The sequence below is a fragment of the Trachurus japonicus genome, chromosome 5 (assembly GCF_045865225.1).
Source record: "Trachurus japonicus isolate A0001 chromosome 5, Traja_1.0".
In the NCBI taxonomy this organism is placed as follows: domain Eukaryota; kingdom Metazoa; phylum Chordata; class Actinopteri; order Carangiformes; family Carangidae; genus Trachurus; species Trachurus japonicus.
Window position 1 is genome coordinate 37,524,514 of NC_140911.1, and position 21,825 is coordinate 37,546,338.

General features: G+C 42.1%; 2 protein-coding genes across 5 annotated transcripts in view; both read right to left on the bottom strand.

The window, feature by feature from the left end:
* The window catches only part of magi3b (membrane associated guanylate kinase, WW and PDZ domain containing 3b), a 142,460-nt gene extending 141,393 nt beyond the window's left edge, over positions 1-1,067 (bottom strand). For 3 of the 4 annotated variants that reach the window (XM_085777801.1, XM_085777804.1, XM_085777803.1), the window contains exon 1: positions 101-1,054. In XM_085777801.1, coding sequence (XP_085633927.1) covers positions 101-407 — 307 coding nt within the window. In that variant the 5' untranslated portion in view covers positions 408-1,054. Of the gene's footprint in view, positions 1-100 lie in introns of all 4 variants that reach the window. The other variant, XM_085777802.1, reaches the window with a different exon arrangement.
* Positions 1,068-5,334: 4,267 nt separating this feature from the next.
* On the bottom strand, positions 5,335-21,537 carry lrig2 (leucine-rich repeats and immunoglobulin-like domains 2). Its single transcript, XM_085777805.1, has 18 exons — positions 20,835-21,537; positions 19,966-20,040; positions 19,626-19,760; positions 19,081-19,224; positions 18,709-18,852; positions 18,320-18,463; positions 17,885-18,028; positions 15,726-15,806; positions 15,069-15,140; positions 14,794-14,862; positions 12,901-13,064; positions 12,264-12,575; positions 11,654-11,935; positions 10,845-11,285; positions 10,520-10,672; positions 9,728-9,868; positions 8,956-9,225; positions 5,335-8,428 (listed from the first exon to the last, which is right to left on the bottom strand). The coding sequence occupies exons 1-18, from the start codon at positions 21,020-21,022 to the stop codon at positions 8,196-8,198; spliced, it is 3,192 nt and encodes a 1,063-aa protein (XP_085633931.1). The 5' UTR covers positions 21,023-21,537; the 3' UTR covers positions 5,335-8,195.
* Between the last annotated feature and the right edge of the window lie 288 nt (positions 21,538-21,825).

Consider the following 21,825-nt stretch of genomic DNA (forward strand, 5'->3'; position numbering starts at 1 on the left):
CACCATATCATCACACTCATCTTATAAACAGAGCTCATAATGTGCCACAGCGGCAGCAGCAGCAGCGTTGGGAACAGAAAATCACATCAGGGGGACGCACCTGGTTTGACTGTCTTCAAGCGGATCGGCTCCCGAAAGTGTCGTATGACAGCCAGGGTGTCTCGGTTTGTAAGTCCACTGACGGGCGTCCCGTTCACCTCCAGCAGGACGTCCCCGTAGTAGGGAAGCTTCCCGACGTGACACACCAGCACGTCCAGCTTCATCTGGCCCAGGTAGGGGAACTGTCCCAGCTCCGCTCCCCCCAGAACCTCCACCACGGAGCCGAAGTCCCCCAGGTTCCCCCAGGACACGGCGCACTCCACCACTTTACTGGACCAGTGTTTCTTCTTCTTAAGTGTTCTGGACATGGTTGATGCCAGGCAACTAACGATCTAACTGGGTACAGTCTCCTCGGTTTGCTGTTGTTAAATGAGCGCGAAGTGACGCGGCCTAATAAACCCTCCTGAGTGATTCTGCCGACCTGCTGGGTGTCTCATCCTCCTGACGGTGTAAGGCTGCTTTTCACCCGTCAACGCGCCGCTGATCGTCTGTCATCCCACGGGCTTTTTCGCTCCGGTGTGCGCGCACAGTTGCCTTGGTTGCAGTTAATTCCAAGCGTTCCCTGTGCGTAAAACAGGGGAGTTGATAGCGGCGAGATGGTTAAAAAAAAAAGAGAGAGAGAGAGAGAGAGGGAGGAAAAAAATTAGATGAAACAATCAAGGTTTTATGATCTCCATTGCTTCTCGGTAACCGTATCAGCGCGCTGCTTCGCCTCTGGAGGAGCCTGCATGCCGACGACAAGTAGACGAAACAAAAAAAACGTAAACACAGTAAGGCTATTTCACTCACTCGGTGCTCGAATCTGTCGCCGAAATGTAGTGCGTCAACGAGAAATCCCTCATAGCCTACCTGTGGGCAGGCTGCAAAACAAACGGGCGGCAGCGTTTAACCGGGAGGCGGTTTATGCAGTTGAGATCCAGCCCATAATGACAGAGCGGAGGGACATCTTCCAAGCGTCTGTCTGCTACAGGTTTGAACACACCTGGTAGCGCCAGGAGAGATGTTGCCAACCTCTGAAACGCCCCTTTTTACTCTCAGCACCCGCGGCGGCAGGAACAGCGTCTCTTCAACTCTCATGCGGGCTCCATCCTCCGGTGTGCCGCGGTACTAAATGAATAAAACACACACACACACAATGTTATCAGTCCAATGATGTTCACTGTAACTTATCCTCATCGTGGTGTCCGTCTAAAACGCAGTGTTTATCGACATTCTTCTTAAATTTCTACCTCGCGTGTCAGGCGGAATAAGCGGAACACAAGAATAACTAAAAAACGTGCAAAACAAATTACGCCTAATTGAGACTCTTAATTTGTACAGTGAGGTGTGTATTCTTGGGGAGGAAATTCCGGTTGACAGTAATTAACATTTCCACAACGCCACCTACTGATACAATCAGAGTATTGCGTGTAATTTGCTGCTCCAGTTCACCCTCCTGCTGAGGTTTATCAGGTTGATCTCACCTCCAGTAGGCTGGAGTGAGAAGCCTATAGTTGAGACATGTGTACAGTTGAACACCCTTAATATCTTGCCTGCGCTGCAAGGCTGAGCAACCATTTTTATTCAGCACATGCATATTAGCATCCTCTTTGGTTGCGGGAAATTTGAAGAGTTTTAACATCTCCAGTCCAAATGAGACACAATGTCTCAACTACCCTGATAGAGTTCTATTACATCACATCACTGTTAAGTTGTGCAGTGTAGGCTAACAATAACATGTTATAAGTCATAATAAGACCAAAAAAAAAAAGAAAATGAAAAAAAAACACACTAATATTTGTGATACCTGTACAGTGTTATATTAATATATACTAATAATGTTACAATTTTATGTTATATAATTATACTGTAATAATCATTATATTAATAATACAATCATATTCCATTGTTCCAGATGAATGGATTTATATTGAAATATCTTATTCAAATTGTCATTTTAAAAAAAAGTTTATTGCATTTATGTTCAGTCATCATCAATGGGTTTCAATAGGTGACTCAACTTGGTACCATGGTACATGGTATGGGGTATGGTTGAGACGGGACCATGGTAAAAATGCACCTCATATTTATGACCTGAAATAATAAATGATATTCATCAATAATAACTTAGTATACAAACAAATTAAACAGCATATGAAAAATCACTTATTTTCTGTGTATAGTTTTTTTGCAATATCCGTTCAAAAATGGAAAAGCAAAAAGTGTCTCAATCGTACCGGTCGTCAGGGCCGGTTCTAGGCAGGCATATATGAGGGGGCAGTCAGAAATGTGAAGGGGGCATCATGTGAACACATCATGCTCCAGCACTTCTTTTCTCCGTGCTTATATAGTAACTTCATTGAATTGGGTTGTTGGCTATGTGTCCAACCCCAACCTGGAGAAGCAGATTGCACTTTGTCAGGCCTCTACCTTCAGACCTGTCCAACTAGGGGCCGGGGTGGCCAACCAGGGTCTTAGAGCCCAAATTTGTTACTGTCGTAATGCAAAGAGCCACATTATATGGGGGGTTAGGGGTGCATATACCTGAAGATGCATCGCAAACCCAGAGGGGTGAAAAAGGTGAGTAGCTAAACCCCTGTAGGGGGGGTCTAGGGGCATCCCCCCCAGAAAATTGTTGTGATTTTAAAATGTGAGTGAAGCATTCTGGTGTACTCTGAGAAGAGGGGGGGGGGTCTACTATGGTCAAGATTTACAAAACTGAAAGGTAGTCTTATGAATACTAAAAAAAAAGAAAATATAACAGAACATTTTAGAAAAGAACAGTGTCCCTTTTTCGGCAGATTTTTTGTGCTACTGCAGATAATTTTGTCAACTTGTAATATACACATTTTTTGAGTATATTAAAATGTGCTTTCTCAACTTCTAAAATTTGAATTTGAGGGGGCAAGACATTTATTTGAGGGCCCCCTCTTGCCCCTGCGTAGAGCCAGCCCTGTCAGTCGTGCTGCCCTGCTTGTCTGCATTCAACTGCATCCATGTGCACCGCATGAGATAATGTTCATCGTTAATCATCATTTATTATCTGCAGCTCGGTCCTTTTTCCAACTGTGCATACAGGAAATGCAATGGCCTTTATTTTGTCTAAACAGTAGCTTACTGTGCTGGTGCATAAATCATCAGCAGATACATTAAGTAGGTCTAGTGCTGTAAATCTGACCTTTTATTCAAGGGGGTAAGCTGCTGCTCCCACCTACCCACATGCAGGCCTACACACTTTTCCATGGCCTGAGAGCATGGGTTTTGCATGAGCTCATTTATTTACATATGATATGTGCGCTGGCATCAAACTGTGTAGGAGTCATAACAGATCCTTTGTTTTTTTAAACTATGCATTTCCTGTTACGAGAGCTCAGCGAAACACAACGATGCAGAGCTGAAGTGGTTTGGAACTTTTCACACAGCATATTGTAGCTGGCTACATGATGCACAACTTTTCTGGATTTTGACAACTGTTATGACTGAAAGGGTGTGTCTCTCTCCCTGCTCCCCCACAGCTCAACCTGGCCTGGTTGAAGAGGTTAAAGGGATAGTTCACCCACAATTCAAATTTCACTCATTATCTACTCACCCTCATGTCGACTAAGGGCAGGGAGAATTTTCAGAGTCCTCCGTGCCTTCTCTGAGTTACGGGGGGGTCCACGCAGCAGGATTTGTCCATATAATGGTTGTGAATGGTGCTCACTTTTCTTCGTCCAAAAAGACACACGAAAAAACACCCAAATACCTCCATACTGTTCGTCTGTAATGTCCCTCTTGTATTGAAGCAAGAAATTGTTCAGGGAAAAAATTAAATAGGTATACGTATATTTTAAGGTTGTTTCGCATTTAGGTATATTGAAATATATATAAATGTTGAAATATATATGTCTCAGTTCACTGCTCTTCTTGCACTGACCGGCGGAACAATTTCTCATGTCGGGGCTTAAGAGGGACATTACAGACGAGCAGCATGGAGGTATTTGGATGTTTTTTGATGTGTCTTTTTGGACGAAGAAAAGTGAGCACCATTCACAACCATTATATGGACAAATACTGCTGCGTGGACCCCCCCGTAACTCCGAGAAGGCATGGAGGACTCTGAAAATTCTCCCAGCCCTTAGTCGACATGAGAGTGAGTAGATAATGAGTGAAATTTGAATTTTGGGTGAACTATCCCTTTAAAACCCACCAGAAGCGGGGCGATGTGTGTGGGGACTGCTGGGCTTGCCTGCCTCCCAGCTTGGCTTTTTTTTGTTGTTGTTTTAGTTTGTGTCATCCTTATATTATGTATTAAACCACTTCCTGTTTTATTTATTGTCTTTGTGTGGGAGTTTGGGGTAATTGGTGGTCCATTGTTATGCCCCTTAGGGCCAGCATGGCTGGGGCGTAACACTACTTGTGCATGTTGATCCTCAGGACTATCATTTGTCATCACAGTGGGGTTGATTCACTTGATAACTTGCAATAAGGAAAACAAACTTCTGTAGTTTGCATGTAGCAGTTGTAGTTTCTCCTCTTTGGGTGTGATGCTACAGAAGTCTCTGTTTAAATACGGAGTTGCTACCTTGGACACGGTGCTGAATAATTCATTGGCTTGTAGAGAATGATTAACAATGGTATCATGGCTTGGATGAGGACTGGAGAGTGGAATGGACATCGAAAAGGAACTGCAGTCTTTTTAAGGCTGAGGCACTGTCAGATTCAACTCACATCACATGTCTGAGATGCTGCTGGATTAATGTAGGAGGGATTTAAAAAATTAAGTCTTTCGTTAGGGCCAGTGATCGACTAAAGGTTTAATATTAGTTGGTTTTGTGTTGGTCTAACATCACTAAATCCAGATTGTGGACGGCTTGGCCTGTAAAATCGTCCTACGGTGCGTCAAGAAATCATGTTGTGACCCCTGTGACAGGAATTACATGTAACATAAATCTAATCCTGCAAGAATATTTTCTCATGTTTTTCTGTGAGCCTGTTGCCTGCCTTCCAACACAATCATCTGATTAATCCAGTGACAGAAAACCAACTATTTTGATTAACAAAGAACATTTCAGTCATGTCAAACATTTAGTTGATCTAGCCTCGATATTGTTCTGCTTTAAAACATCACTGTAAATTTACTATATTCGGATTTTGGACAGTTGGTCGGAGAGATGATTCTACAGACAAGCAATCAAGAACACAGCTAATGAAAATAATTTCTATAACACTATTTTTCTGAGACAACTGTTGAGACACAATCAAGAATCAAACCAATTTATCAGAATTCATGTTTAATGTTTGAGTAATGGCTACGTAACAAAAAGGCTCTTTAGACATGCTTTACAGAATGTACAAGTAAACAAGGTCCAAAAATACTACTGAAAACAAAATGAAGAACTTCAACAATATAAAAAAAAAGCAGCATTGGATATTGCCAGAGCAGTTACTGCTAAACTTTGGTATAAAGTCGTAAAGAACGTTCAAAGAATAAAACGATAAAAATGCACATTAAGTTACACCATGTTGGCAGAAAATATTTAACATTGTATCAATGTATGACCCCCAGACAGGTAACTCAATTAAGAGGACTCACCACTACCGGTTTTCAATTTCTCAATCACTCTAAAGGGGTATGAGACTGACCTTTAGTAAGTCAGAAAATAATAAAGTTTGCTTCTGCTGAAGCAAGTAGTGTAGTCAAGATCAGAGGCTTGTGGGAGAGTCAAGTTGCTTTTGGCAAAACCTCTTGATCATTATCTCTCAAGCTAACGCCACATTCAGGGGAAAAGGCTTGGGGTGTGCTCATTTGGTGATTAGAGAGAAACCTGACAAAAGGATCCAAACATGTTAGAACTCAAAGGGTGAAGAACGGCATGCAATTCATACCTGCTTGTACCACAGAGGAGGTGGAGTTCTAACAGTACCATTTGCTGTTTTACACATACATGTTGTCAACTCTGAGGAATTATTTATGAAAACAAACAGTAAACTGTTTGGTCTGGTCACACTAAAACAAATCTGGCAATCAGATGCAACTGTAGATAAACTGTTCAGCATTATTGATTTTTAGTGTCTGAAATCAGAACCCTTGAACACAGCGTACCACTACAAAAGAGACAGAGCTGGAACGTGGAAAATTCTTTTGTTAAAAATATAAAAGTAGAATGTACCAGTGATGATCAGCAACATAATGGTAAAATATTTCTGTAAGTAAACATACGAGTATGGCGTGCAATGTATTTGTCTCATCGATGTAAATGGGCTGGACAAAAATAAAAGAAACAATCCGTACAATGTAATTCAATTCAACAGCACCACAAGTACATCTTCCAAAATGGTCAATATAGTTAAATTAACAGGCTCAAAGAGTTTGAGCAAAAACTGTTCATTACATCTTTCATCAAGGGAGGATTTAGTGCAGAACTGTCATATTGAAATGCATTGAGTCTGCCACGGTGTTCCCAATAAACTGCCGACTGTAGTGTAATCTGCTAAACATGTTGAGCACATAAGCTTTCTGAGAGTCACTAACAAAAGCCAATCACATCTGAGCTTATCTGAAGTGCAATAACAAAGATTTCCATGATCATCTATAAGGTCACACTTGATGAAACAAGTCCACATTCTTTTAAATATATAGACGTGTACATTTCCAGATCTTCAAAGCATTATTATAGCAGACATAAGGAAAATTACAGCTTGCCGAAGCTAGGGGCTGTTTGATTATTGACTTTGAGTTATGAGTATGACAACACTCATCTCTGAAGAACATTGTGTTATACCTGAACCGACAAAGAAGAAAAAGCGGTCTGGATAACGCTGGGGCAATGAAGGATTAAAATTAATAAACTTAATAAGATGTCTGTGAGGTTACTGCAGCTTACATCTCAAACCTCTTTGCAAATGGACTAGTAGGACATGGCATTTAATAGGTAACTAGCCTTATGTACACATACACACATAAAAACATACATACACACACACATACATACATGTATAAAATAATACAATACATTCTAATTTTTCACAGTCCCAAGTGAAAACCTAGGCGTAATCAATTTCTATGGAAGGATCTTGAATCTTTTGAGAAAACAACCATGATGATAAATTGTCACAATGTAAAACAGCATGCACATTGCATCATAAAGTTGACCATTGTTAAATTAAGTGCCTGTAAGACATGAGAAGAAGGGAAAACAGATCAGTGCATACTGTATACATAAACCATAATGTCACCTGATTGAGGTTACTGAGAATGCTTGTTTAAAAGGCCATCAAACAAACAACCATGAAAAAATAGCCAGCAAAACTATGATTGTCACATGTGCAAAAAAAAAAAAAGTACGCTTTCTCCCCAAACTGCTTGTCATTACAAAGACTTTAAGTGAAGGAATTAACATTTGTGTTTGACATAGGACAAAACAAGATCAGATAAAGATGATATAGGATATATTCATATATATTCATAATATACACCACATTTTGGTGTCACTGTCTCTTGAATTTGCATAACTGGATATTAGATAGGGTAGTTCAGAGTCAGTCAGAATAGCTGTGGGAATGTGGGACGTACACTTTCAAGGTTCTTACCTTTATTAACCACCACAATCTGCTGGTGAGGGAAATACAACCATCCCCCATTTAAACCCCTTTTCCACAGCTGGGAAGAGGTGGTTTATAATTTTCTGTCAAAGTCATGTAGGCCATTCCAACACGTGTCTGTACCAGGAATGATGAAACAAACTGCCAATGAGAAGCGCACTGGCATTAACAATTTCAGCCCCACAGCAGCAGGGTCTATCCCATCCAACATGGCTCTTTAAAACATACATTCATAGCTTTCTCCACAAAGAGAAAAAAGAAGAGTGGTGGAGGATGTGGGAGAGAGGGGTCCTGCAGAGGTGGAGGCGTCGAGGAGGAGGTCACTTTAATCACAGGTCCATTCCTCCAGCCCGACACGGCCGTCTTTCCACAGTGGAGAACGTCAGCATGTCCTCTTGAGTGAAAGGGGAATGTAAACATACAAGAGAGCATCTTTGGCAGAATGTGAGGAGTCTCTTTGGAGGTAGTGGGTGAAGGGGGACGGGGTGCAGCAACGAGGAGTCAGAGGCAGAACGTGAGCAGAGTGTAAGGACCTATGTGGGAGCAGGGTGCTCCTGAGGGTTAGTCCTATTAGAGGCACTTCTGTGGTCCTGTGTGCTTTGGCTGGGGAAGCAGTCCACCTCTGCTTCACTCTGTTCCTGTGCCCCGTCTGTAGTGGAAGTCAGATGAGGTGTCCTATGAACAGTCACTGGGTGCTGGGACGCTCCTGGTTGGGGTTTTGATGACAGATCCTCCCCGTCTCCCCAGAATGACCTGCCCAGGGAATCTGTAGAGATGGTAACAGAAGCAACACTTAAGAGGGCTACGACTGAACCCCCACCTGTTTTTCAACCACATCGTTTTACTTTTAAATGCAGAATATTCTTTTTACTTCTTGCTCCCCAAATTTGAGAATTTGCTTGTATAACCTTGTAACTTGGATGCCTTGTATTGGAGCCAAGCTGATTTCTATAAGTTGGTTATCTCGTCTCTACAAACAGTATTAGCCGTAGCCTGCAAACACTCTGATCTCTTCTGAACAACTCTCATAACAAGCCTCAAAGTACAGATCATATCTGGAAGATCAATATCTCTGATTAATTTTAATGTTACGGGTTTACCAGTTCATTGGGAAATCACACAACTCTATAAAACTGACTTCAGTGTCTATAAAGTGTATATTGTAAACATTCAAAATGTTCACACCTGCTGCTTTTTCCAGTGTCTGCAGGATGGTTAAAATTCTACATGTTACCAAAACACCACACCATCCTGCTCTAAAAAAAAAGCAAAATGGGAATTTCTGTTTCTCACCATTAGTGTAGTGATCTGGGGGAGAGTGGCTGCTCAACCTTTTGTCATGTGAGGTGAGAAAGACGGAGGAGTCCTGGTTGCTCATGAGGTTTTCCAGTGCTGGGTCCTCATGTGGGGCGTGCTCACTAAAGCTCCCCTTCGGGCCCGGTAGAGCTTTGTCCAGCGGGTCGTCCTCCCCCAGGTAGGCGTAGGGGCAGTACTCCCGCGTGCGTGAGTAAATGTTGGCATTGTCATAACAGTCGGAGCAGATGACAAGCGGCCCCGCACCACCTGATGAGAGACATGTGTATGCATGTTGTTGGTTGTCAAGGCTCCATTTATTTAAAGATTCAGTCAATGTGAAGTTTTTCAAGACTGGCTGGGAAAAGCCTCTCAAGAACAAGAGCAATCAACTAGCAACTAACAATTATTCTCACACCTCATCAAATCTCCACATATTAGTTTACAACTACAACCTGTATTCATTTGTTTCAAGACTTAAAGTAACTTGAAGCTGTGAGGCTGTTTTATGTACTCAAAGCTATTTCAGACACAATTACCATTTTTTATTTAACCATTGAATTGGTTTATTACTGTACTTCAAGTTTTTAAATATAATTTGAATATTTCAGCTGTTGTGTGGTCATTTTATAAGCCTTGTAAAAGTGCTACACACACAAAGTTGTACATGTTTTAGCTGAAAAAACATCACTACAAATGCATAAAAAAACAACCTTGTCCATTTAAAAAAAAAGAGAAATCCCATGACTGCTGGTGTGGACGTGACACTAACCTGTGGGGACTCCAGCGAGGCCCTCGCAGGGCTCCCCAGGGTGGAAGCTGCTACGGCCAGTGAACAGAGAGCCAACCCTGCAGTGCAGCATGCCATTCCCCTCAGTTTCCACCTCACTGCTCGTGTCTCCATAACACACACCTGGGATGGACAGGATGATTACTCAGTGTCACAGATGTTATTAAAATCTTAACAGTACTACTACTTTTTATGATACCACTCATTGGCCCAGTACATGTTTTCCATTTTGCAAGAGGAAAAAAAAGTTGTGTGAAGGGAAAAAAAGAGAAAAGACTGTATCAGAAACAAATGATTTCAACTAAATTTTGCTTCATTTCAATGAATGACTTACGCATATCCATTTTTTCCTATAGTTAAATTATTTGAATATTACAGTGACTTGAATCTACATTGTTCAAGATGCAAAAAGTTTAAAACAAAGAAAGACACAGTATAACTCTTTATATGAACATTAAAGGAATATAAATAGGGACTAATATGTGCAGTCCATAGTTGATTATTTTTTGATAATAATGGGGGCGGGACTAGATAAGCTTTAGCTTCTCCCGCTTTCCCTTTCGGCCATGTGTATTGTATTATTTGAACTAAGATGAAGTGTGATGATGATGATTTAATTGACATGCCCGAAATAAACAAATAAAAAAAAAATTAAAAATTAAATAATATTGTGCCAACCAAAGCTTGTCCAGGATAGCAATTAGTAAGTGATTACAATAAATCAAACATTTGTATAAAGTGGGCCTGACTCATACTAAAAGCGAGATGACTCACCATTTGTCCCTTTATGGATGTATCCGTTGGAGAGAGGAGGCATTAGCTGCTGGTGGCTGCCAGCCTCAGAGTTACTGTAGCCTTCCTGAGGCTCTGACAAAGTACCCTGAGAGGACAAGTAGCTGGGGATGTCTGCTGGCAAATTCATCTCATCTGGAACAGACAGAGACATATTGTGTTACATGCTGCTGTGTTCCGCAAGACATTGTATTCTCACAACAAAGTGTTGTCCCCGTAGACACATTTCACGGTCTCCAAACAACAATCCCCTTTGGGTACATCTTCAAATCAGACGGCTTTTGTTTTTTTTGTCTAAAAGGCTGACCTGTGTTTGTGATACTGTAGTCCTCACTCTTTCTGCGCATGTGATAGATGACGATGACCCAGACCAGCGAGGTTCCAACCACGCAGCACACCACCACGATCACCACGATGCCCACGGTGGTCCAGCCGTCCTGGTCGTACCCCGAGCTCGTATCGCAGTTTGGTGATGGTGAGACACTGAGGTAGATGTGGCCGCGCTCCGTTCCCAAAGTGTTGGACATGATGCAGGTGTACTTCCCGGCATCAGCAGGACCAGCGTCCACTATGATAAGGAGCTGGTTGGCAGCAGCAAAGAAGTGGCGCTCTGTGAGTACTAAAGGTCCATCATCTTTAGTCCAGTTAAGGCGGGGGGCCGGACTGCCTCCAGCTATGCACTGAAGCACAGCAGTTTCACCACGGGCCACTGTTCTGTCCTCCAGCGGCCGCATGAAGGATGGAGTTTCTGGAGGACAAGAGGATCATTGATTTTTGATTTAATAAGGATTATCTCTTTGGCATCTGATTAGATGAATGTGTTCGATGGATGTGTGTACACCAATGTCAACGATTATATACACTGTCTCATAATTTCATTCAAATCTCAGAAGCACATTTATCACTAAACATTACTGAAAAGCTGTATCAGAGACACTCCAGCTAAATGCTTCATGGGCAAGTCTAACGGGGTTTACATGTACGTATACTGTCACCAGTCAGTGTTGAAATGTGCATGAAAATAATGAGTACAAGTGTCACAGCATTGTGGTACAGAAAAAAAAATCACCCAGTCAGAAAACATCAGTAATATGTCCTGCTAATCTGGTGACTCACCTAGGACAGTAAGAGTAGCGTTGGCCGACAAGCTGCCTGCTGCGTTTTGTGCCGTGCAGCTGTACACTCCCATGTCTTCTGTCTTAACATTAGCAATGAAGAAGATGTCGTCATCCGGCATCACGTGCATCCTTCGCTCTCGTGCAGCAGGAAAGTCGGTGCCTCCGTCCTTCTGCCAAGCAATCTGGGGTGATGGATGGCCTTCAGCAGCACACTCCAGTCTGGCCATAGTCCCGGTCCGGATTGTCAGGTCCATGGGGGTCTTAAGAAACGATGGCAGCTCTGGAAGATGGTTGAAAGAAAGTTGGGGGTAGGACAGAGAGGCAAAGGCATATCTGTGTCAGACGGGGATCTAACTGTAGTTGCATCTTAGGGTTTTATTGACTTGTATTTTCTGGCAGTAACTCACTACATTGTCAATTACACAAATAATAGATTTATGTAAAATAAACAATTCTCTCAGATTTAATGAGCCAGAACAGCACAGTCGATAGTCAAAAACAACCCCATTAAAACTCAATGGAAAATGAAAGACTGCAGAGTGAGAGAAAGAAATGAACCCCACTGACAATCGTCGATCACACTATTCGAAAACAGGCAATATCCTCACCATTGACGGTAAGCTTTGCCCTGTTGGAGTAGTTGGAGCCGAAGTGGTTTGAGACCACACACTGGTAACGGCCCTCATCAGTGAAGTTGACATTGAGGAGGTGAAGCATAGTGGTGTAGATCAGCTCTCCCTCCTGGTACCGGGCGTAGTTTTGCACTTCTGCATCATACAGCACTTCCCCATCCTTCCGCCAAGCTGTGGTCATTGGAGAGTCACTGCTGCTGGAGGCGACGCAGCTCAGAGTCACATTGTTCCCCCGAAGCGCCACAGATGTCTCGGGGTGAGTTGTGATCTGAGGCTTGGGGAAATCATCTGTGGAGGAGCAGGGACGGAAAGTGTTAAACTCGGGCAGTGTTCCACACTTAAAGAACACACCCATCAAATAAAATAGATGATATTACACAGATGATATGATTTAGTATTTAAACAGAGTATGGACAACTTCATCAAATCCATTAAGACACTTTTCTGACAAACGTGCTTATGGTGCAATATATGGTTATAATCACCAATAAAATTCAAATTTCATGTCTCTTCCCACTTTACACCATTCAACTTTTTCCCAGCTCTGTGCTTACTAACGAGTACCTGAAGTGTATCAGACTGCGAACGATTAAACAAACAGACAGGGACTGACCACAGACAAACTCTTCTGGGCTGATGGACAGGACGTTGTGACCGAGTAGACTTGCAGGATGAGCACAGACAGCGGAGACAGACTGCTGGAACTGACTGTCAGTCAGCCATGGCCCCAACCACTGCATGTGGCAGTCACACAGCAAGCTGCTGGTGTTCAGGACACTGAGGACAGAAAGGTAATGAGGGAGGCATGAGGTGAGTGATTGTAAAATTAGTTGGACTAATCAAACTGTTGTTGAGATCGAAGAAGTGCACAAATCAAATATAAATTTGGGATTTCCAAAATTTGGTTTTACATGCTTGAAATGAGAATTCAATGGACATGAGTTGTTTAAAAAGGCTCTTGTCTACCCTGTAAATTACAGTAAGCCCAGTGCTGCTTGAGTAACAGTGGGTATGCAAAAACTAATGAAAATAGTGCTTCTTACTAAAAAAGCCCTGTGCTTTGGAACCCAAAGGTAAGTCTTATTAATAACAGGGATGCAAACGGGTCAGGACCAAAAAAGAGAGGAATTGTCTGGCGTGGGGGGGTTCACCATTAACAAATAATTACATTACAATATCATGGAAAAGTCAATTTCCAGTAGTTCAACCCCAACCAAGTATTGGGTGCATATAGATGGACATAGTTTTCAGAAGGCCAACATTTCTAAATTAAAAATGCTTTAAAAAAAAAAATCCTTGAATCCTGAATTTTAGGTCTTCACTGAATGTTAGTCATAATTATTACTATTAAAATAAACTGAACAAATAAAGACATGGGATGTTTCATTCAGTGTGTAATGGACTTATAGGCCTATATAATGTGTTAGTTTCACTTTTTGAATTGAACACATTCTACATCGCGGAGGCGACGTCTTTCCACGTAGGGCTTCCTTCACCTCTGAAACGGGGCAGAACTCCGTGGGAGACACCTGCCTGACACAGCAACGTAGGGAACCGTGCATGTCCGCGGCGCACGTCGCGCGTCTACATTGGAGGTCAGCTGTTACCAGTATAATCAGAGACAGCCATGAATGAGTTCGCCTCAGTTTCACGTGATTGTCACTGTCAGCCTGTTAGAAAAACTGAGCTGAGATGCTGAGACCCCCCCCCCCTCCCCTCAAAAACAAAAACTCTTCGGATCTGAACGATTCACACAAGTCACCTAACTGGTCATGAAAAAAGCGAGTTTCGCTTTTCGGCGCGCTGTTTGCATCCCTGTAATAAATAACACTCAATTCAGAAAACCTAAACGTCACACTCAACAAATTTTGTGGCAGTTTCGATGCATCAAAAAACACAAGACACCAGACAACTAAAAACACAAACACAATACACAGTCATATAAAGCTATTGGCAATACTAATTGCACAGTTAGGAGCTATTTAACAATCTTGCAAGCATAACCTCAGCCATATATCAAGGTTATTATTATGGAAACATAAGCCATCAGAAGACGTTATAAAGTCAACCACTCTCAGGTCAACCATGTCATATAAGCAGTAATGGAAAGTTTCTATTATGCAAATCAGGACTGGAAAATTGATTCAGTGCTATGAAGTGCACCTGCAGAAGGCTGTTAAATTACACATCGTCCTAAAAACCTGTTCAGTTCGAGGGTGTTGCCATTATGATCCTCTAGCTGAGTTATCAGGAAAAAACAATCTATCCACTTGCCCAGCAAATAGTGCTATATTCTATTAAAGCAGCAGTCTAATTAATAGCAAGAGGATATGAGATCTGACATGACACATTTTGTGGGCTTGACAGCTGCTGGTGTATTGCATAAGCCACTGCTTGAGAGACACTCCTAAGATTGGCTGATAGAAACCTAAAAATGTCCAGAGACTTCAGATTTCCACTGTCTTTACTCACAGGCAAGAGAGACATATATTTCATATATACTCACAACACTTTGAGCTCCATGTGGGACAACGCCTCGGGGTGTATCGACATGATGCCATTCTTGCTGAGGTCCCTGTAGGTACAATAACATGGATTAGACACACCTACAATGTGATTTGATCAAAATGACACCCCACTTCACAGGAGTAAGACAACAACAGCAGCACAGTGGTAATAAAAGCCTTCTGCTATCTTGAATCATTCCACAATAACATAAGATTCTACTGAGACACAAGTAGGACTGTGTGGAGAAAATGGATTGTGCCGAGGTTAACTCACAAGTGTTCCAGCTCCTCCAGTCCCTCAAACGCTTTCTTGGTGATTGATTTGATTTTGTTCCGTTGCAGGATTCTGAAAAATGAATACATTTCATATGATGCTCCTGGGTAACATTAGATTGATCCATGGAACCAGTGTTTCAGCAGCCATCGTTAATGCTAAATAAGGACTGAAAACTGTATATTACCAAGCATCTAGAACATTAAAGCAGAAGTAAGCGATATTTTTGTGTTAATATAAGTCTTAAATAGTTATATCTTCCGACAGCAATCACTTACATAGAGTGTTTGGACCGAAACACGGGTCTGTCAGTCACTCTGCTCTGCGCAGAGGAGAAAATTTTTCTCGTATCCTACAATTTTTATCCAATGAGGAGAGAGAACGGCATGAAGGGCTGTGTGTGCAGCCAAGGGATGCGCGTGAATGCGGTGACGTAGGATGAGGACTGTTATGGTGCGTTCAAGGCAACTCGTAACTTGTGTTTTTCCGACCTGTGAAGTTGTACCAGCTCGTAAGTTGTGACTTGAAGCTGTAATTTACGGTTTCAAAAGCCTGCCTGGAACGCAGCATTAACCCAAAACGACCGGATCGCTTACTTCTGCTTTAATAATTTAAAATGCGCCCACTAAATTTTTCTATATGTCACAGTGTCCTCACAGTGTGTTCAGCTTCTTCATTCCATCAAATACGCCGATGGAGTCTTCAATGGCCCAGGAGATTTCATTGTTGCGGATATCTCTGTAAAACAAAGAGGCATTAGATATTAAACAGCCTCTACACAGACTGTCCATATAAAGCCTTTTCCTGCAAGACCACAGAGATTGTAAATCGCCCCCTGGTTGTCAGTGGCAGTGACTCTCAGTCAGGAGACTAACAATTTAAGACACCACACTTGCACAGCGTGTCACAGTTCACTGCCCCTGCTGTACTGATGGAGAGAAATTAATTGGCTCTGTTTAGCACTGGGACAGTTCATGGGTCCTCAGATAGGCCTTGTGTTTACAGGATGGGTCATGAGCTCCTTTGTTTCTCTTTCCTCATGCCTGGGCACCTATGAAAGAATTTCAGCACTCTCCAGTCCCCCTCTCCCATGAAAACTCCCGGGACAAGGCAACCTCCCAAATATGACCCCTTTCTCATTGCAGCCCAGTGGCATAAGTGGAACTCTGTGAGGGAAATAATGAGTTCAGGACTCCCTCTCTTCTCATCACTTATTACTTTGTACATAACTGTATGATGAAGACACACTAGCTTAATTAGGCTGCTTCTTTGGGCCTTAGCTACATGAGTTTTGAAAGTTTTTGTGTCAGTGATGCTGTGGTTCAAACTGTAGTCAACCGTCCTGCGCGCTCATAAATTTTGTGAATGAAAATGTGCAAAAGCAGCTTACCCTCACCTGTTGGATGGCATTTTTGTTATGTATAAGTCCAATTAATGGTATTCAAAAGCCCAGGATTCACATCACAATCACTTACTACCTAACAAAGCCAGCACTTCTGTGTTATTTTGAAGCTTGTAGCGCTTAATAAGCGCTTAAACGTTCTGTCATTCATTCACACTACAGCACCGAGACATCGACAGCGCGCTTGGTCACTCACTCACTTACTCTCTCACGGGCAGTGCCAGAGTGCGATTTGCCGGGGGGGATCTGCTTTCGATGTCCTCCCCCCCTAAGAAGAAGCCCATGGTCTGACTTAGTAGGCTAAATGTTTTTGATCCGAACCCGGTGTCCAGTCATGTTCGGCCCGGTCCAATGACTGAGCCAAGGGAAGAGCCGGTAGCCTATGGTAGCCTACAGTCTGTGGCCGGAGCATAGGCTACATTTATTCAGAAAAAGTGTAGGCTAATTGTGCAGATTAAACTTGTAAATTAATGCTGCTCTCGATCCGACCCTTCCTTCTATTCTGACTCGTTAAAACAGTAGCCTAACAACAGAACCATTTGATTATATTATACAGTAGATTTTCCATCTTTGCTGAGCATAAGAATTGTTTGAAATTAATAAAATAAAATAAAAAGCCTGTACCATATGTCTCTAACATATGCCGAGTCAGTTCAGCTCATACAGAGCAACCCAGTATCACACCTATGCGTGAAATACGCACTGAAAATACCCCCCCCCCCCCTGCAATAGAAAGAGATCATATATCTCCGACGTGTAACCGGGTACACGTCGGTTAGAAACCCTGTTTACACGTGTAGAAAAAATTGTAAACGTTGACACCCCTAGTATGGAGGCTGGTCTGATCTTTCCCTCATGTAATAGTACAATAACCCTCTATGCATGTTTCAAAACGATGACGCAGACAGAGCACTTCCATTGCATCTCAGATATTCTATGTATGTGTCTAAGCGTAACCAAACTCCCAATGCTTCCTTCTGCTGTGAGTGAACAGAACTACTCTGTAGCTTTCACCTTTCAACTCATTTGAAATCCAGATGATACCCCGAGTGAATGGCAGGAACAATGATGCAAAACCAAGAGAACAGGATTCTATGAAATTACACACTGGGTGGTTGGATCTAAGACTACCAGAACACAATCAAGTCTATACTAGAGGATACACACTTACAATACTAGTAATTTCTACTGTGATTTCTCTAAACTAATTAGGACTACTCAGGAAATGTATTCAACACAGGTCTAGAACTACACAACAAGAGTGAAACAAGCAGACCTACTGTAGTCAGTATCCTGCACGAGGATGCACAGGGCCAAGAACAAGCCAAGACTTGGTTATACTATATTGAATACTTCTTCTTGGGTCAAGTAGGCGATCTATTTTAGACAGATGTCTTTAAGGGGCAGCACTTACAGTGTACGTAGACTTGCCAGGCCACTGAATACTCCTTCTCCCAAATGGCTGATGGAGTTCTCTCCCAGGTTCAGGCTCTCCAGGAAACCTAATCCTACGAAAGCAGTCTCCTCGAGTCGAGTCAAATGATTGAAGGACAGGTCACTGTACAGAAAAAATTAAAACATTAGATCAGTCTAACGATTTTCTTCTTAAGCGCAAGTCTTTTCAGTAAATACTCAACTCTCATTCAAGGATGATACTCCAAAATGAAACATTTACACAAAATTGTTAAAACGGTTTACAGTACATCCACTGGAGGCAGACAACCTACTGCAGTAAGATAACAGTGACTTCACTGAGCACACAGAATGAGTTTCAGAGCCCCAGGCTGATGAAAGAAAGTGGGGACTCTTAGCTGCATGGGGATTTTAGCAATGAAGCAAACACACTCACAGTTCCTCCAGCTTTTGGCAAAATTCCCAGGCGTCTGGTCGGATGATGCCGACAGCATTCTGGCTGACCCGCAGGATACGCAGCATGCGCAGGCCATACAGCCAACCTTTATTGACCTCGGTTAGGTTGTTATGCTCTAGCTCTCTGAGACACAGATGGGAAAAACAAAATGACATTAATAGAAAACTGTCATAATAAATGTTTCATTATGAAAAACGATTGTACCAGATTTCATCATTCTTCCCTGCTTTCATGCTCCCTCCAACTAATGCTAGCTAGCTTTGTCTTTTCCTCGATAATAAAAACATTACAATGTACTGTTCCACCTTTGCTGAAGACGGCACTGTTAAATGTCCATTTAAAAGGACAGTCTGCAACACTATACTCACAGTTCTTCAATGTTGTTCAGTCCAAAAAAGGCTCCATCCATGAGTTTGCTGATGCCATTCCTCTGCATCTTCAGTGATTTTAGTGAGTCCATCCCTTTGAATGTTAGGCTGTCCACTATTTTGATCTTGTTGCGCTTCATTTCACTGTAATGGCAGGGAGCATAATTATTCTTCAAAAACAAACAAAACAAACCAGTGGGCCAGTGAAATATTTGGATTTACTGTAAATTCAGCCAGCTACCTTGGAATAGTTGTTACAACAGAATCACAATTCAGACAGTAATCTGCCAAGTATAGAACGACCAAGAACCAATCAGTTCTTCATTGACTGACTGATTTAATTTTTGCACCAAAAACACATATAATACTTACAGGAACTGAAGCTGAGGAAGTCTGAAGACTTTGGATGGCAGCACAGCTAATCTGTTCCTGTTCAGCTTCAGCACCAGCAGGGAGCTGGAGATGTTTTCAAAGCAGCCAGGCTCGAGAACGCTGATCTTGTTATTACTCAAATTCCTATGAGATAAAAGAGCAGAAACATTAGAGGCAAACTTGGGCTGGAGAATACCATTTGCTCTGTAGTTACACCTTCTGTATAGAGATGAAAAGGCCCCACAAAATAAGTTTGTCAACAATAAGATCCTTTCTTACTAACAGCCAACTAACGAAAACAAGGTGTCTTTAGCACTCTGATCTTATTAGCATTGATAACAATGAATGGACTGTGCAGTAGCCTACTGCTTTGCTTTAATATGTGCTTTGAACAGCTATAAATACCAAGTCACCTTATTGCCGTATGATACAGGGCCCATTCTTCCTTCTTATACACCATTAGTTACTTTACAGCATCAAGCCTATCTATTGTTACAAAAGGTGTCGTTGTTACTACATTAGTTAAATTAGCAGTGATTCCTTACAAATATTTCAGCTGCATGTAGGGAAAGGATCCAACTTTCAGCTCAGAGATGGAGTTTGATGTCAGATCCAGTGTCTCCAAAGATACGAATGGCTGGAGCTGATGCATCTGCAGTTCAGAGATCCGATTGTGGACTCTAAATAAAGAAAACACGTGTTATTCTTCAAACTCATAAGGCCATTGATTACTTGGACAACCTTATAAATCAGAGGTTAAAATTAAAAATTATCACAACTAGTAGCATTGTGCATAGAAAAAGTGACTCTCTAATATCAAGCGGGGTACTTTTCATATTAAAAAAATGTTTATTTTGACTTGAAGCCTGAAGATGTTATACTTACAGTGACAAAGACGTGATGTTTGACGACACATCCCCAAGGAATGGTAGAACAGTCAGCTCATTGTGATTCATGGTCCTGAAACGAAATTGTACAGAAAATGTTGATCCTATCTGTGTCATGATTGTTCCTTTATTAAATGGTCAAGTTGTGTATGCATTGCATCAGTCACATTGCAGCAAACCCTTCCTTATTAAATTACAAATTTACAGCAATTTACTCAGAACCCCCTGGTTTGACACTTTCACTCAGTTGCCTGGTTATTGGGCATGGATATATGGAAGGCCCAACAACAAATGCTGCCATCGTTATGGTCATAATGATTAATTTGGTAGAAGCAGTTACGAGATGTGTATGATAGTTAAAATTGCTTTTGGAAGGTTGCAGTCTTTGTGTTGTAGAATTGAAATGCATTGCAATTAATTTCTAATATCATGTATTAGCCTACATGCATTATTATAAACACAATAGGTACGTTATACATTATAATAAACACAATACCAACCTCCAAGGTGACCACAAATATGAGTCGATTACTATAATAACTTTATAACTCGTCTTACTGCAGTATCATGTCAACTGAGTGTTAGTACTGTAATACTCCACTTCAACTTAATACACTTTCTTCAGTCTCTTTCTTCAACTTCCCCACGCGTGTCCATTATTTAAACAGAGGAAAGTATACATGTCGTCAATATACCAAAACAAATTTAGTGAAACATCACGGCATAAGATCTTATAACGTTACAAAGTGGGTCAAGTGGTTGAAATACATCCAAACGGGGTTTGTTGGTATATTACGGTGCACCCCTCGGTTGAGCAACAAATCAGTGCAGTGGATTAAGTACGGGACTAATAGGTTGTGTACTTACACTTGGGTTATCCCATTTGGAGGGTCTAGTGGAGGTGTCGACAGTCTTTTCCTGTTGCAGTCCATAATCTGGACCTCGCCTAGTCCTTTAGAGCACGAACAAGGAGCAGGGCAAGACTCAAGGGCCCAGGCACTCAAGCCGAACAGCATGAAGACAAGGGCCGAAGGAATGGGCCAACCCTCCGCCATTTTAAATGTCTTCCCACTGAAGGCTACGTAGCTACGTGGCTAACTTGCTTAACTGGCACGTTAACGGTTACAAAACCACCATGAAACAGTCTCCGCAGTTCACTATCAGTCAAACGAACACATGATTACGGTTTATAGTGTCGCGATGCCAGGTGGAACTGCAAGATACAGTCTTTCCCAACTTGCGTGAGGCATCCCAGTAGATTTCTCCCCTTCTTCCCAGCGCCTGAACTCCTTCCGCTCCAATCTGGACGCCGTCTCAGAGAGGCTAATGCTAGCTCACTGTCGAGCCGATTTGGTCCCACAAATGCGCAACTTTTCTCCAGTCGACGTCCGTTAAACCTCACACTTGGTCGGTTTTTGATTATAGTGAACCAAGTGATATGTTATCTTGGCTAAACTCGGACCGTTCGCAACCAATTAAAATTAATTTTCTCCGTCTTTCTCCCCCGAAAGAACAAAAAGCGCCTTGAGTTGATGACATAGGATATCTTACGTCCCGCCCTCTCCAGCATGTTTACAGTTATTCGATTGGTCCACATTCAAGCCTGTCAGACGTTTGCAGGGATATGATTGGGTGTCAGTCCAATGTGTTTTTGTGGTTGTCTCTAAACAGCAAAAAGTTTCTCAGAACTGCCCCGCTATGATGTGGTCCCTCACATCCTTGTGGGCACAGCTGAATGCAGGACCTGTCTGATATTGTGCTTTAATGGCACAGATAACACATTAAACCTATAAGGCCTTGAACAAAGATGGAATAGTAGCCTATACAGTCTGTAATTTCATACCACTTTAGGTGCAAA

Excerpts from the sequence above, each read along its gene's own strand:
- lrig2 (XM_085777805.1), bottom strand. The coding sequence starts at position 21,022 with ATGGCGGAGGGTTGGCCCATTCCTTCGGCCCTTGTCTTCATGCTGTTC. Across the intron at positions 18,029-18,319 it reads TGCCAAAAGCTGGAGGAACT|TGACCTGTCCTTCAATCATT; the intron begins GTGAGTGTGTTT and ends TTTTCTGTACAG. Across the intron at positions 11,286-11,653 it reads CGCTACTCTTACTGTCCTAG|AAACTCCATCCTTCATGCGG; the intron begins GTGAGTCACCAG and ends CTTGTCCTCCAG.